This window comes from Hesperophylax consimilis, chromosome 1 (assembly GCF_061612785.1).
Source record: "Hesperophylax consimilis isolate HC1 chromosome 1, BYU_Hcon_1.0, whole genome shotgun sequence".
NCBI classification, from domain to species: domain Eukaryota; kingdom Metazoa; phylum Arthropoda; class Insecta; order Trichoptera; family Limnephilidae; genus Hesperophylax; species Hesperophylax consimilis.
In genome coordinates, this window is record NC_142836.1 from 16,830,828 (window position 1) to 16,847,023 (window position 16,196).

Here is a 16,196-nt window from a genome sequence, read left to right on the forward strand (position 1 = left end):
AATAACATCATATACACCACTATTTAATCAAGAATCGACATGTTTCCAAGCCAATTATTTATTTTTTAAATCTCGGGGGATAAATAAATTCAAACAACATTTACAGCAATAGGGGAAAATAGTAAAACATAAAAAATACAGAATATTGTTTTTATTTATTTAACAAACAACATTAAAATGATAAAAGCAATATTAATTCATCAAAAGATTTTTGAATAGTTTAGATATATTATTTGAGAAAGAAAATGAATGCTGAAAGTTCAAAATTCGTCCTTAATATTGTATGGGTAAATACAAAAAATAAAATATTTATTTAGCTCGCAAGGTGGTCCCGCTATCACAATTATTTTTATCATTATCTAATAAAAGAAAATCAATTCAAACCATTTTTGGCAGAGTTCACAAAAAGGGATTTGTTGCGAGGTTTCGACTGCTTTGATCCCTCAAAGTGAATGCCATCATCTTCGCCTCTGTCAATAGCTTTCAAAGCGGCCAACAGTTTCTTTTTCTTTTCGCTGTTCAACTCTGTAGAAACCTTACGAGTTGTAAGGGAATTATTGTTCAACTCAGGTGTCAATTTATGAGCAGAATAACCTGCAATACTTAAATTTCCCACATCAACGTTGCTGACGGAATCCTCAGCTGTTACTTCGCTAAAGATATCAGCAGTACTAGCATTGATAGATAAAGTTTCATTTATTTTATGAACAGAACCTTCATTTGCATCAATCTCACCTAGAGTTTGGTTGTATAGGTCTAAATTCAATTCATTCTCAGAAATATTATCACTCTGGAGGTTTGTCTGATTCTTTGAATGGAATAAATCTATTATCGATCCCCTCGGTGCAAGGTTAACATTGAGTCGCTGTGTTTCAGGATTGAAAGTATCTACTTCTGGAAGTGAATCTTCGGATGTTGAACTTATGTTTCCGATGCTGTTTTTTTTCCCTTCTCTATAAGTAACACTTTTCTCATGTCTCTCAAAAGACATAACTGAATCGTAAGATTGTTTTCTCATCTGGTTTTTCATATCTTCAACTCTTTCTCTGACTTCATCGTCGGAACTCCTTGGAGCTTCAGTATCACTTTCAAATATTTTCATATTGGGCATTCCATTTTTGATAGCTTCAACTATATCATAGCCTGAAGAGGCATTATCTAAGACATTTGATCTATCTGAAAGATTATTTTCTGCTTTGGAATAGTACTTTTTAGTATTAACTTGGTTATCAGTGTTTTTAGTGGCATAATTTGACTCTAAGGATTCTTGATTCTTCACAGACTTCCCAACAACAGAAAAGAGTGATTTAGAGCTTCGGCTGGATTTGCTACTCTCCATAGAGGCCTACAAAAAGTATGTATTTACATTATACATTAATACGTAAAAATATTGCACATATATGTATAACAATTGGAGCAATGGAGATTTCCAGGTGTTCGGTTTTCGCTGCGGGTATACGATTCAATTAATATCATACCTCCAAATATTAATATGGAAGCATATGAACTGCTTACTGCGGTTTAACCCTAGGGGCCGGAGTCCTGCATTTGCAGTGTTGAAGAATCGTGCCCAAGCACGGTACAAAGCACTGCAATTGCAGTGTCGTCCTTGTACATTCATTTTGCCTTCGGATATTACCTCTACTGTGGTGTTAGTTAAAGACAAAAATACAAATGTCACTTTATCAAGTATGGTACAGTCCACGTGTCGGCTTTAAAAAAAAACCTTTTTATTTTGTGTAGTTTCTTGTCGACCCCTTCATATTAAAGCTATTGCATCCACCTGGATTTCACCACTAATCCCATATTTTTAGGTTTTATAAGAAAATTTAAAAAATCGTTAAATTTATAATTCATTAAAATCACCTACCTAAATTTGGATAGCCACCGCTTGGGTGGTTAATATGTAACAGAAATAAAAGCGCAACAATAACAAACCTGACTATCTGATGAAGAATTTCCCTTGGCAGATAACTGAATGGGCAGCATATTGTGTTTACTTCTAGAATCTAGATTAAACATACTCAAGGATGCTTTGCTAGTCGAACTTCCCACATTTATTTTTGGGAAAATTTTCTTTGGCATATTTGCAGAAATCGTCTTTTCTTTCATCTAAAATAATGCATGCATGAAAATTTTATAAACAAAGATATGATGAGTATCTGCATACTATTGTAATTGTTATAATTGTATATTTAAACTGGAAATCGCAAATGCCTACTAATGATGTCACAACTTAACACATTCACGGACACAATGTATACAGACATAGTTTTAGACAAGACTAAAGAAAACTTTAGAGGACATGTCATATTGCACAAAGTACATTATACGTCTTTTAGTCAGTGATCCAGTGAATACGCCGGAGTGGACAGGGAAGTACGATTTTGTAAGTAGCCTGCCTCTTTGTGTTACGACGCAAACACTTATATACTTGATAGGTTAAAACACAAAGAAGATCAAAGGCGATTAAAAAAATTATTACCTACTGATTTTCATGAACTTCACAATTAACAAAATTTTGTTCCTCTTATACAAAATACAGAATGTGTCATATCACGAACGTCTGTTTGACGGCAAGTGTCCATTAATTTGTTAAATGAAATGGTGAAAATTAAAGAAACCAGGTATTAGAAGGATACTGAAAATTTGGTGGGTAGGGCACAAAGCTTTTCTGTACTAAATAGTGTTTTAATGATTTAATTCAAATTATCATTATTCCTACCTCTATAACTGAAGAAAGCTGATCGGAATGGTTGATAGCTTCATTCAGATGCTGCTGCGTCTCTCTGTGCTTCAACATTTCTGCGTTCAATTGATGTTTGTAATTTTTGGCTTCCAAACTGATCCGCCGCTGGAGAGTGCTAATCATGTCATTCTGTTTCTGTATTTTGTCATTTAAATCTGCTACTTGATTTTGGAGTTTTTCGCGTTCAATGAGATTACTGGAATTTCAAAAGTTGATATGTTATTATTTTTGTAAATAATGTTTGTTATGTTAAATTATAATTTGTTCCAAAAGATACCTACTTATCTTTACTCAAAGAAAGAAGATGTTTATGTTCATCGCTTAATTGTGTAAGCTCAAAGTCTTTGTCTTTTAGTCTTTGTGTGACTTCCCTAAACTGAAGCTTCAGCTGTTTGTACCGCACTTGCCAGGAACGAAGTTCTTCCGTGTGACTATTTATCATTTTAGGTATATCACCATTCGCATTTTCATACCTAAAAAAAAATATTAATTTTATTATATAGGGTCATCCCTTTAACAAAAACTTCTTTTAACTAGATAGTGGAATTTTATTCAATTCTTGCCACTACAACAAACCTTTGAAGAGCAGAATCCTGACGCTTTTGTAAAGTTCGTAGAAGGCGATTTTCATTTGATAATTCCTGTAATAATAAGAATGTTCAGCAAATAAAGTCACTTATAATTCGTTAATGTTTTATTTAAAAGATAATGAGCGGTTGTCTTACACTTAAATGGAAGTGTGCATCAGCTAATTGATTCTGTAACTGCTTGACTCTGTGTTCTTTAGCTGACAAAACTCTCTTTGTGATAAATTTGTCAGCATTTTTATTATTGGAGTTATTGTTAGCCATTGATAACATTGTTGTTGAACTGAGTAACGGATGAAGAATCTTTCTTTTGTGCAAAGCACATGGAAATTTCAAAGAACCAGAATTGTAGACACTTTCAGAGCTGCAGGAAATAGAAGATACAATACGTAATTCAATATTTAAAGTATCTCAAGAGGTGATCCAATTACATACAACTTAGAAAGTTTTGGTAAGCTTGTTGAATTCCGCTGCATGCCAAGGCTCTTTGAAAAACAAAACAATTTCAACATAAATATCTAATAGAGACAACTATTTGGGGTCTAAGTAAGGGGTTAAAGTAAACATGCACAAAATAGGTTTATAGGGTGTTAGTTTGGGTTATTTTATTAATTTATGCACATTTCCTAAAATTCAAACTCATCTTTGATTGAGAAAAAAGGGATTTTTAATGCATCTTTTACCATTTCTTAACATTAAATAGTTATTTCTTGTAGTAATTAATTTAAAACAAAGTGCTATTTATAATTATTTGCCTATTAAGCGTGCGGAAGAATTCGAAAAGTTTATCAAATGTTTTTTTACTGATAATTTTATTTCACATCATCCGGTTAAGTAACATCATGTGATAATTTAAGATAATTATTTAAAAGAAATATGTAAATCTCTATTATACTAAAATAATGTCGCTATATGCGTCCGTCTGTTTGTGCGCTTAGTTCTTCTGAACTACGCAACAGATTTTGATAGGGTTTTCACTATCATTTATAGAATTTCTTTGGGAAGGTTTATATATATATATATATATAATACATGCATATTATTTATTAATATTGTCAGAAGGAACTACACTGTAATGTAGGAATCTTTTAAACATATTTATGTTGATTGTTGTTGATAGCTATGTTGTTGGCTAGCGTGTACAACATTCACTGAATGGGAACCAAATAATATTATGACAGATCACGCTCTCCTAAGCAAGGGTTCACTCCAATGATAATTGTAAAGTATGTACCTTGAGATTAAACTGTCTGCTGACAGTACTTCGTCCAAGAGCAAGATATTTAGAAAGAAAACAATGGTGTTAAAATTATTTTACAAATATTATCTCTACTTAACAGGAACTTTTGCGTCATTATATGCTGTGGATCAGTCTGATGGATCTCAGTTCCATATTCATCCATTTGTGTGACATTAAACACCAATAATCATGAATATGTTACATTGTAGCTTATTTGCATACCTTTGACTGCATTTCTTTTTTTCCTCGGGAATCAAACTCAAAACAGACATCTCGAACAATTCATAAAATATTGAAAACTGTATAACTTTAAAATCTCTCCAAATAACGGTAAAACTGTAGAAAAATGTGCACACTGTTATGATGAGTAAACAAATTACATCACCTTGTAATGGATCTCACACATTTGAGTTGAAATGTTTGGCATTCCTTAGCAACCGTTGCTCGGGCTTACAAAATTGGTCAATAAATGTATGCCATAAAGAAAAATAAAGAGAGGGGGAGACATGGAATAAATATTTTTGGGGTAGGTACCTAAAAAACTGAATTTTCCTGACAATAGAAAAAAAAGATTTTTTTTTAAATAAAATATATATTTTCACAATAACAACAATATTCGATAACTTATTACAATAATATTCAACATTTGGTATAATTTTTATCACTAGTTTCGTAGGCATCAGCTCTTTTTACTTATAGGTCGGTCAACTTGATTTTGTCTATTCCACATTTTCGCATACAGAGAATTTTTATTTGCAATTAATTCGGAATGAGTTCCTCGCTCACTAATGGATCCACGTTCCAGAACAAATATTTCATCAGCATCCATTACCGTCGAGAGCCGGTGTGCTATACATATTGACGTCCTGCCTTCGGTAGCTCTGTTTAAAGCTTGTAAAATATTCTGGAAATAAAAGTTTCATATCAAAGTCGAAATCAACAAATCATTACGTACATATTATTATTTAATAATCTTAGAACATAAACAATCACTCGTATATATCAGTCAAATGCGAGTTTTATTAAAATGGTAAGCAAGCAAATGCACTAATTAGTATTCTGATAAACAATGAAAGTTTTTTATGTGATTTTAATACGCCATATTGCATCAATGTACATAAAAAAATCTATAGATTATCATGCGTCATGATCAGATGCAACTTAAACAGAACACAGATGTTTACACATAGGTAAACATATATATCAGATAGAAGATAGCAAAGAATGACTTTCATCCCCTTGATGTTTGAACATCGGTCCTTACGGAGATTAAATTTAAATCATTTTTGTGATTGAAAAAGGAGCTATATTTGTTCAGTAAACTTACATGTTCAGTGATTGAGTCAAGACTAGAGGTGGCTTCATCAAATACTAAGATGGGAGAATTTTTCAAGATGGCCCTCGCAATCGCTACTCTTTGCTTTTCACCTCCTGATAACTTAAGGCCTCTTTCGCCAACTTTGGTTTGATAACCGAGAGGCCATTTGAGTATTGATTCATGCAACTCTGCCATTTTAGCTGCAACTTCAACATCATCTTTTGTTTTCAATAGATCGCCGTAATGGAGGTTATACAAGATGGTTTCATGGAAGAGTACTGAATCCTGGAAGCACACATTTTATTAGGAATCAATTTTTAAAACAGCAAATTTTGCAAAGTCCTTTAATGAGATATTATACAAAAGTTTTAACAATCATCTTCAAATAGCTGCAAAAATAGATAATTTTTTTAATACTTCAAGTTAATAGCTTGTGATTAACATCAATCTGTCAAAAATTTTACCTGTGGTACAATTGCAACTGCTTTTCTTAAACTTTCCATGTCAACATCTTTTATGTTCTGGTCCCCAACAAAAATTTCTCCCGATTGTGGTTCATAAAATCGATACAGCAATCGAACCATGGAAGATTTACTAAAAGAAAAAGACAAAAGTAAAATAAAATACATAAAACTTGCTATGCATTATACTCTTATGGTCCATTTCGGCAATTTCTACAAAAAAAACAATATCAGTCAGTACCTTCCTGGACAAGTTCTGACAAGAATTTTGGAGATCACCCTCCGTCGCCTCACTACAATGATGAACCACCCGATAGCTCATACCACTAGCTCCAACTCCCGCTAATGGTGTATTTTTGCTTGGATGAACAAAGTTTTCAGGATCCCGAGGAGCGCAAGCCGCAACAGCAGCACTCTTACCTTGCTCACAATGGTACCAAATAAGGGCTTAAGCCCCACGACCTGTCATCTTTCATCATACATTGATATTAACATACATTCGGTATTAACATACGTTCATTATCTAGCGTTTGTATTCTTAAGGTATTATTTGTAGTTTTTTGAGCTTCTACCCCTAATTAGGAACTGTTGTTTATGTACCATTGTGCCAGCTATCTCGTGCTATCTGTCAACATACCCTATTTTATTGACTGCACCTAACAAACACCACACTGAAAACCAGAACTTATATCCACCCCTGACCAGCCAGTTTGATAGAAAGAAGGCAGCCTCTCCATTCGCTCCAGTCGCATAATTTTCAAATATAGCCTGGCTAGCAGATCACAGCGCATATTGTCGCCACGCCCACACTTATAACACATCCTATTTTAAGGTGTGATAGGTCTGTATGGGATTGTATGGAGAGCAATATGGAGTTACACAAAACGCTTTGAACTTATAGCGTAATCTGCCAACCCTTTAATAATACATAATGGCAGATGATAAACAAACAAAAAAAAACAATATTCATGAATATGGTAATAATTAATAATGAATATACTAACCCTGAACCTGACCCTCCGACAAAGGCAACTTTTTTCCCAGGAGTTATAGAAAAATTCAAATTCTTAAATATTGGTTTGCCAGTTTCATATTGAAAATTGACATCTTTGAAGGTGATTGATGCATTGCTTCTATCAATCGCCAGCAATGGTGATTTGGGGAGGCTCTGCAATGAATAAAGAAAATTAAAAATAACCCAACAACCTATAATAATCTCAGTTTTGTATGGTTCTCGAAAAAATACAGAGAATAATTTGACTTTTTACAAAATACAGTTGATTCTGCTTAATTGGGACACATCAGGCCCAATCATTTTGTCCCAAACAAGCGGCTGTTCCAAATAAGCGAAGTTCAAGCTAATTAAAAATGTTATTGAGCTATTCATATTACATTTATTTAGTTCTCTCGAATATATTTTTACACTTCATAAAAATTTTTAAATAAAATTTTAATTACAGAAAAATAATTATGTACATAATGAACATGAAAAAAAAATAAGATAAGAAGAAAAAAAATCATGAACGATCAATTACATATTATAATAACATTAACCCAAAAATGTCTTTTTTTTCTGACGCACGGCAATGTACTGAACTAAACTGACAAATAATAATAATACTGTAACTGAAGAACATCGGAACGTCGGCGGAAGGCGAAGTCTACCGAATTACTGCCGAATGAAGTTGGAACTCCCGTAGAGTATCCCCTCCCCTCACCCGCACCACATTCCATCTGCCCTTCCTTCTTAACCAGTGGCGGTTTTCTCTAAAGTGCGTTTGTGCGGCGAACCCCCATTAAAAAGATGAGAAAATAAAACAAACTTGTTTTATAATAATATAAGCACATTATAGATAGCACGCTATTAAAATTTCGCCTTCAAAACCCGCGCCACCGAAAAATACGATACATATTCCAACTTTGTGCGAGTTGTAATCCGCGCCAAACTCTTCATACAAAAGAATTTTAGCCGGTACATACCCTATGACGGTGACATATACAAAATTTGGTCTTTCTTTGCAAAAGTAAGACAAATTGTGTGCGCCGAACACGCGTTATGTTATCACGTGACCTCCGAACATTGACGAATGTAACCGAAGAAACCCGAGAACTTCGCGGTCGACGTTTGAACTTTGAACCATAGGGAAGCAAGTGTTATTTTTTATGTTATATTATGGTATTTAACTTTGTAGTCATTTTTGTACATATTTTTGTTTTCTTGTTTCTGCATTTCTCCAACCGTTTGCTTATGGCATTTGCAAATCTACTACCTATTGAAGTAGACTTAGTAAATTTATTTCGTGCCACCTTTATTTGTTTTTTTTTTAATGTTTTAAATATCTATTATATATTCTACGAAATTATTCTTCTCGAAAAAACAATAATAATTAGCAACATACATTGAGTGCTATAAAAACATTAAACAATTTAATTCCTATAAAACTTTTCTCATTATCTAATATTTGTGTCTAGTGTAAAGTGATTTAAAAACAATAATATGTAGGTACCCCTCCCACTAACTTTATTTAAGTTGTGTGACTGCTGCCGTATTCGACTATTTGACGAAGGACAACAGTAAGTAAATTTTAATTAGATATGTTTATCTTCTCTTGAATTTCTGAACCCCCTGTTAAAAAGACCACGAACCGCCACTGTTCTTAACTAAAATTCGTTTACCGAGACACATTTTGCAATGACTTTAGTTCGGAATTTGTCCTGATTAAACAGAATGGTGTCCCAGATAACCATTAAAGTAAATTAGTATTAGTTCCTTGGTTTCTAGTTATTTGGTTTCTGTTTCTTGAATTTTGACCCATTGACTGTCACAATAAACCGGTGTACTAATTAAGCGGAATCAACTGTACATACACCATGCTAATTCAAGTTGTTGACAAATGTTCCGAATAACCAATTATTCATATTATTTTACTAGGTAAATGTAATACATATATGTATTGATTTTGCTCTTATCATTATTATCAACATAACTACAATTCTTAAGAGTCCTGGAGGTCTTGCATGGACGATCGACAAAGCTCTTTATCAATATGATTGTGAGATAGGTTTTTTAGCGTCTACATGGACTCCCGCAGTATATGACAGAGACAGAGGATGAGGGAGACAGAAGCAACTATATAAGCTTTTGTAGTAGATAGTAAGGCTCTCTGTTCGCAGCTTGCAGTTAAGAACTACATAATAAGTACAATAAACCATTATTATAGTTCAACCGTGTACCATCATTATAAATATTCTGGGAATCTCGGCACGAAATCGAGATGAAATTCGTCATCTATGGTCAGTTAGCTATACTTGTGAGTATCCGTCATCTATGTTCAGTTGCTATACTTGTGAGCACAGTCAACGATTGATAAGAAATATTACAACTGACTATATACAAATTTTAGCACGGCCTCCATAGTTGAGATAAGCTTCGGTTAGCTGTCAATATACACATCTTATTTAATGTCGTTCATTACGCAAAATTACTGGCTTATTAACGAATGGAGCCCTTAGAATTAAAAGAATTTGTATACTCGGCGATATTCAGTTTGGGCCAATGATACTATATTTGTTTGAGCTTGCAGAAACGAAATTTGTTCACATAACTATTGTTCCTCCAAGTCGGAACGGAGTCAATTGATCGCGTCTCGACCGTCCATGGATTGTGTATATGATATCTTTCAATCCTAAAAGCTTAGTTAGTTCACCTCCATTCATTAATTGGCCAGTTATTTTGCATAACGAAAAACAGTATCCAAAAAGTCCTGCATATTGAAAGCTTATCCGATACATGAATACCTCGCTAAAAGCAGTGATTTTTGTCTACCGACTGTCGGAATCATATTTTGACTGTGTTCGTGAACAACGCTAACTGACCATAGATGACAGATTTCGTCAATATTTTGACATAGGGCTATAGGGATTGGTAGTTAGGCCAATCGATCTGACATTGTAAAGTTATCGATTTCTCAGTGCTAGACAACCTGGCAACCTAAAGAAATCTAGTTCCTAAAGATTAGTTCAATTTCCAGAAGTCATACATACGGTAATGTATTCATAATATTTAAGTAGTATTACCTGAATGGCACTATTTACTGTCATTAGAGTAAACATAGTTTGCATATCAATCAGTGCTTGGCGTACTTCCCTGTAGACTGAACCCAGGAACCCTAAAGGAACTGATAACTGGAAAAGTAGGCCATTCACCATTACCAGATCTCCCACAGTCATATGTCCTGCAACAAAAAAATAATGGGGATGCAAAATACTATCATACATCATATTTGAAAATTGGAAAGCCATGTCATCGAGGAGAATTAAAAAAAACAACATCGGTCAACTTACCAATTCAACCGCCTATCTACATTTGAAAAAACTATTGAGAAAGATCCTAAAAAACGAATACATACATATATGCAAGTATTATTGTGTGAATACAAATATTATGAATGTATACCATGTTTAGAATTTTTCTATGTCTGTTATTGATCAATAAGGAACACCAGTCCATTTTTAATAGAGAGAGTAATAATAATACAGTACATTCTCACTAATTCACCACTACCAAAAAACCGGGCAAGCATCCAATTAGTAAAAGCGGCGGACTATACTGCTTATATGTATACAAAATATTATGCTAAAAATTAAAACAGATTTTTCGTAAAATTTTCATTTTTTGGTTCAAAGGCGTCATGTTTCACTCAACTAGGTCCAGTGGACATGTTTTAGCAGGCCTTTCATACAGCTATTTAATTTGTACACGCAATAATTTTTTTGAATGGCTATCCTTTTCATAAGCGGAGCTACGTGTTTTGTTCAATTAGTATGAATATAAAGTGTTTTGTATTTTTATAATGTCATCGGATGGATGTCATTATTTGTCAAGTTCACTATTATTCAAAAGGTTAATTTCTTCCTTTGAAATGCAATGATCCCGATACGTATTTGATAGCAGAATGCAAAGCTGATGGAAGCATAATAGTAAGATTAAGAAAGAGACACTTAGATGGTTTGATGAATGAATGAAGAAAGGAGTTTAAGGAGAATATATGACGGGAATGTGGATGATAGAAGATGTCGGGGACGCCTGAGGAAGGCATGGCATTATCAAGTGAACTAAATACTCAATTCGGGCCATTTCAAGCATTAGAATAACATGAGACGATGTTAATGAGGTAAGGAGTGTGTGATAAGACTGAATGACCGCCTACCCCTGCGGAGACGGCATGATGGTTAGTTAGTTAAATCCTATTTTTCAGACGACTGTTAAAGAGTTAATGAAATACAAATTCAGTATTACAACTACACATTGAACTCTCTTACCTTGAATAATTTGATTGGCAGACATGATCATGATTGTACTAAGAGCAATACTGAAAATAGCATTTTGTCCAAAATTCAATAAGGCCAAGCTGGAGGACGTTTCAAGAGACGCATCTTCATATTTCTTCAGACTTTCATCGTACCTGGCCAGTTCGTATTTTTCATTATTGAAATACTGAAGCAAAAATACATTCATTATCATAAATGATACTGATTGAAATACTCATTGTGTAAATTTTTTTGTTAAAAAACTTTGATAGGATTTTTTTGAAGATTATCATGTGGATTTATGATTTTACCTTGACGGTTTCATAATTGATCAAAGAGTCAATTGCCTTGTTGCCAGCGTCATTTTCAGCTTGATTCATGTGAACACGGAATTTGGTCCTCCATTGGGTCACTCCAAGAGTGTACGCAGAATATATGAAAACGCAGCCAAATGATACACCTAAATTTAAAAATACACTCAGTACATTATCATAATAAATATTATGCTCATCTTGAAAGTGTGTTTTAATGTAAATATTTTTAAAAGAATCATGTTCTAAAATTATCTACATAACAATGCATAATTTGTATTCATATAAAACTGATAAACACTTGAACTTTGTTACAGAAATTATTTTAAATGCCGAGATTGTTATAAATCTTAAATTGACTATGTATACACCATGTTTCACGCTTGTACAGTGAAACTTTGAGGGGTAACTTATGCATGACAATCTAAAAAAAATCTTATTAAAGTTTTTTAAACACAGCAGCTCTAATAACAAAATTCTAAGCACAAAAATAAGAAATTTAACAAAAAAATTTATTGGCACCAGCAATGAAAAAAAAAAACATTTTTTGATTTTCATGAATAAAATTACCCCCCAAAGATTCGCAGTATGAGCGTGGAACATTCATCAGGCATGCATAGTTGTAAATATAGAATAAAGAAAAACTAGAAGTGCCTTCCATACAAAATTTTAATGGAAAAAAATGTCATTGCTGACTTGGTACCTTTTGGTTCTATACCATTTAACACATGCTCTGTCTCACTTACACTAGCCTAACATTGTGGATCTAAATCCCATTTGAATTTGATAATCATGGCGAAACACAGTTTTGTATTGGAAATTTAAGGCCCGATTGGCCAAATATTTTGATCATGAAATACATCCAAATGGCATTTCTTATGTTCTTCTTTATTCTGTAGTTGTAAATCCTCATGCTGGCCCAGAATAGCACGGCGGAATGTATTGCTGCTAAATGATGTCTTCAGGTCTCTTGACATTTCAAAACAAGGTTTCGAAAGTTTCAAGAGTCATTTTAGATAAGAACTCAATTTTTTTGTGTTTTTATTTGAAAAGTTATGCAAACTGTTTCATGTGTACTACAATAGGATTACATTAATTTGTAATACACACTAAAATAATAATAATAAAATAAAAAATAAATAAATATCTTGTTTTGGAAAAAAAAATTCTTAATATTATTAAATTTGATTTCCTTTATTAAATTAATATAAATATTTAATCTTTAAACTACCTGCAAACGCCAAGCCACCTTTCAAGCCAAGTATTGTAGAAACCAGGGCAAGTTCAAATATGGTTGGTACAACATTGAACACCATAGCCGTAAGCACAAAATTGATCGCGCGGGAGCCTCTATCAATGGTCTAAAAATAAAAACATAAGTACCCAATAACTTAGACATACAGTTTTATATTTATGTTGTTAATTGTGTTTATTTTATTACAATACCTTGGAGAGAGCACCAGTTTGTTTCGAAAGATGAAAGTTCAAATCCAAATTGTGAATGTGCGTAAAAACATTGCAAGCAAGTTTCCTGATAGAATGTTGAGCAACTCTTGCGAAAACAGCATTTCGTAATTCATTCAACCCTGCCGCTCCTGATCTTGCGATGCCATCTTTAAAAACAGATAATCTTTAAAAAATTAGGTAAAATAATATAACATGAGTAAGATAAATAAATAACGTTCTGACTAACATCCAATCAGAAGACTGAAGGCAGCGGTGCCCAGCGCTTGGGGAACAGTGGCCATTCCCATCAAGGCCTCTCCGTTGACTGTTGCCGCCTCATTGATGCCATCAATAGCGTACTTGAATATGAATGGAACGGTAACGTTCAACATCTTGGCACCCACCAGAAGAGACATTGCTAGTTTCACACGAGATCTTATGAATTCATCATCCTAGAATTGTCGAGAAAGGTATTAATTATGAATCATATATGAAGTCACTTAATCTCACATAAATAAGTACATAATACATATTAAATTTTTTTTAACTTATTTAGAAGCAATGTTCCCAGATAATTTATGCTTACATTGAAAGATAAACCTCACACTGCTGTTTAGCACCCGCATTTAAACCATATGTAGTGCAGTTTTGCAGTTATGTATGTTAAACATTCATCTGTTTAAAAAATATTGCTGCCAAGAAAGTTTTGGACTGCAATGCATATATCAAAACCTGTTACATTCGCTGCCAGGAGATTTTGCTACCATTAAAGTTACATATGATTGGTCCGCCCATGGGTGTGATTGGCACTAAACCAGTTAAGAGACCCAACTAAAATCCTCTGAACTAGAATATAACTAAAGGAATATAGTATCACATACCTTAGGCCAAATATAGGCCATCATCCCTCGCAGCATGTCTGTCGAAGTTACGGGTTTCACATCTTTCCCGAGGTTGACTTCTTCTCGAGATAAAAAAGACGCACCTGGATGAAAGCAGTCTCGCTTATGGATTCCTAACGAAGGGATAGAACTTAGTGGGAGGAATAGAAGCGGAACACAGGATGTAAGGGTGAGGGGGTGTGCAAGCGACTAGGAGAGAAGGACTACACAAACGAGGGAACAAAGCACTGCAATCATCCACTGTTAAAACAAAAATATAGCAACACAAACAGTTATACAAGCATTAGAAAAATAATTATTGACATTCAAAATATCATCCATTTCAAATGAGATTATAACATGAAGTAGGTTTATACAATATTCAAGGAGTACCATCTCTTAGAGAAATATATTCAGTACAAGCATATTCTTTCATTTTATGCGTATTGCAAATTCCACTCTTGATGCTAATGTATTTTGTTGATTATTGAAGACAATATTAGCGATTTCTAAATGAAAATCTGAAACAGAAAAAACAGAAAAGGATACGGTCACACCTAGGACTCCCGGTGTCCCGGAAAGACACGGGTCCTGGGTTCGTGTCCTAGATGTGACCGTATCCTTTTCTGATTTTTCTGTTTCAGATTTTCGTTTAGAAATCGCTAATATTGTCTTCTATAATTAAATATTACAATTTGAGGTTTTACTCAATAAAGTTATTCCGAAAAATAAATAATGTATTTTGATTTGAATATAGGTAATATGATTTGTGAGAAGCAAAGATAAAAAGAACCCAAGAAGAACACGAGCAAGCAAGAGTAATTCAAGTAGATACTGATAGGTACAATATATATATATGTCAAGGGGCAATGAAAACTAATTATGAACGACGTGAATAACAATTCAGAATAGAATGATAATTGGATAAATGAAACAATGATACCAAAACACAAATCAAAATTTTCTAGATATAAATTTTAAATTAACAACAATTTGTTTTATTTATTTAAATTTAATGATCAATTAGTTGCTGGAGCAAATTAAAACTCAAGTTACGATTGTAAACTAAGAAAAAATAAGATGTCAGCCTCTTCGTAACAAATTATTATGACGAATACCTTTTATGCGGTGCTCACATTTTCCGGCAAAAGTTTAATTGATTAAATTGATATATTGGCAATAATTTGAGAGAGAAGAATAAACATTATTAAATTAAAAATACTGTTTGGAGTTCATATAAATGATAGAAATAAAAAAAGTAAAATCGAATGAGGCGGAAGGTAAATTAATAAATAATATCCATAATGAATATGTTACAAATTTAAAGAACTGTGACCTAATTTACCTGACGGAATTTTCAAGGCTGTTCTTTTCTTTCCTAAAACGGCTGCCAAAACACTATTTCCATACTTTGAATCAACTCCTGGAATACTAGCAGGTGTAGGTGCTGTCGTACTTTTACCCTACAAGAGATTTTCACACAGTGAAATAAGATCATACAAAACATTTCCTACAACCATTGACAAGAGGCTTGACAGTATTTCTAAAAAGTTTCAATTAATTACATGTCATGATGATTGTTGTTTAGGATGAAAATAACACTGATTTCTTACCCGTAAAACGTGGTTGAAACAAGCTGGATGTCCACAATAAATATAGGGCATTAAATATTTATTTTTATTTACGAAATTGTAATTTTGTCTTAAACCACGAGAGATATACCGTCTGGCTCCATGCACGGTAAGTTGAAAAGACATTTTGTACAAGAGTGATAATGATTATTTAAAGTGAATGGAAATATTCCCTACATTTATCTCGTCAGTGTTATTTAGTAATTTGGCGGACAATTTCGTTCATTTTGTCGCTAGTTACGAAACATCAAATTTGACAAGA

The 16,196-nt window shown here is 33.3% G+C and overlaps 2 protein-coding genes across 4 annotated transcripts; both read right to left on the reverse strand.

The window, feature by feature from the left end:
• Positions 1-257: 257 nt before the first annotated feature.
• On the reverse strand, positions 258-4,848 carry LOC149426364 (uncharacterized). Its single transcript, XM_089636563.1, has 7 exons — positions 4,799-4,848; positions 3,475-3,700; positions 3,326-3,390; positions 3,031-3,222; positions 2,726-2,945; positions 1,939-2,112; positions 258-1,345 (listed from the first exon to the last, which is right to left on the reverse strand). Exons 1-7 carry the CDS (start codon positions 4,846-4,848, stop codon positions 374-376), a joined length of 1,899 nt encoding a protein of 632 aa, XP_089492689.1. The 3' UTR covers positions 258-373.
• Positions 4,849-5,159: 311 nt separating this feature from the next.
• On the reverse strand, positions 5,160-16,196 carry LOC149426365 (iron-sulfur clusters transporter ABCB7, mitochondrial-like). Of its 3 annotated transcripts, none has more exons than XM_089636583.1 (13): positions 15,917-16,196; positions 15,649-15,766; positions 14,304-14,407; positions 13,670-13,874; positions 13,423-13,589; positions 13,208-13,337; positions 11,977-12,125; positions 11,678-11,852; positions 10,433-10,590; positions 7,360-7,523; positions 6,359-6,488; positions 5,904-6,179; positions 5,160-5,480 (listed from the first exon to the last, which is right to left on the reverse strand). In XM_089636583.1, exons 1-13 carry the CDS (start codon positions 16,058-16,060, stop codon positions 5,256-5,258), a joined length of 2,145 nt encoding a protein of 714 aa, XP_089492709.1. In that variant the 5' UTR covers positions 16,061-16,196; the 3' UTR covers positions 5,160-5,255. The 3 variants fall into 3 exon arrangements, with proteins under 3 accessions (XP_089492709.1, XP_089492718.1, XP_089492700.1); XM_089636592.1 differs by having other exon boundaries at positions 5,161-5,480; positions 14,304-14,383; XM_089636574.1 differs by having other exon boundaries at positions 5,161-5,480; positions 14,304-14,437.

Bases quoted from the DNA above. Each gene is read 5' to 3' on its own strand.
- LOC149426365 (XM_089636574.1), bottom strand. From the start codon at position 16,060: ATGTCTTTTCAACTTACCGTGCATGGAGCCAGACGGTATATCTCTCGT. The intron at 12,126-13,207 runs GTAGTTTAAAGA...TTTTAAATTTAG, and splicing joins AGGTGGCTTGGCGTTTGCAG to GTGTATCATTTGGCTGCGTT. The intron at 6,489-7,359 runs GTTAGTATATTC...TTTTTCTTTTAG, and splicing joins GTCGGAGGGTCAGGTTCAGG to TAAATCTTCCATGGTTCGAT.
- LOC149426364 (XM_089636563.1), bottom strand. From the start codon at position 4,848: ATGTCTGTTTTGAGTTTGATTCCCGAGGAAAAAAAGAAATGCAGTCAA. The intron at 2,113-2,725 runs GTAGGAATAATG...GCATTATTTTAG, and splicing joins AGCTTTCTTCAGTTATAGAG to ATGAAAGAAAAGACGATTTC. The intron at 1,346-1,938 runs GTTTGTTATTGT...TACTTTTTGTAG, and splicing joins ATTCTTCATCAGATAGTCAG to GCCTCTATGGAGAGTAGCAA.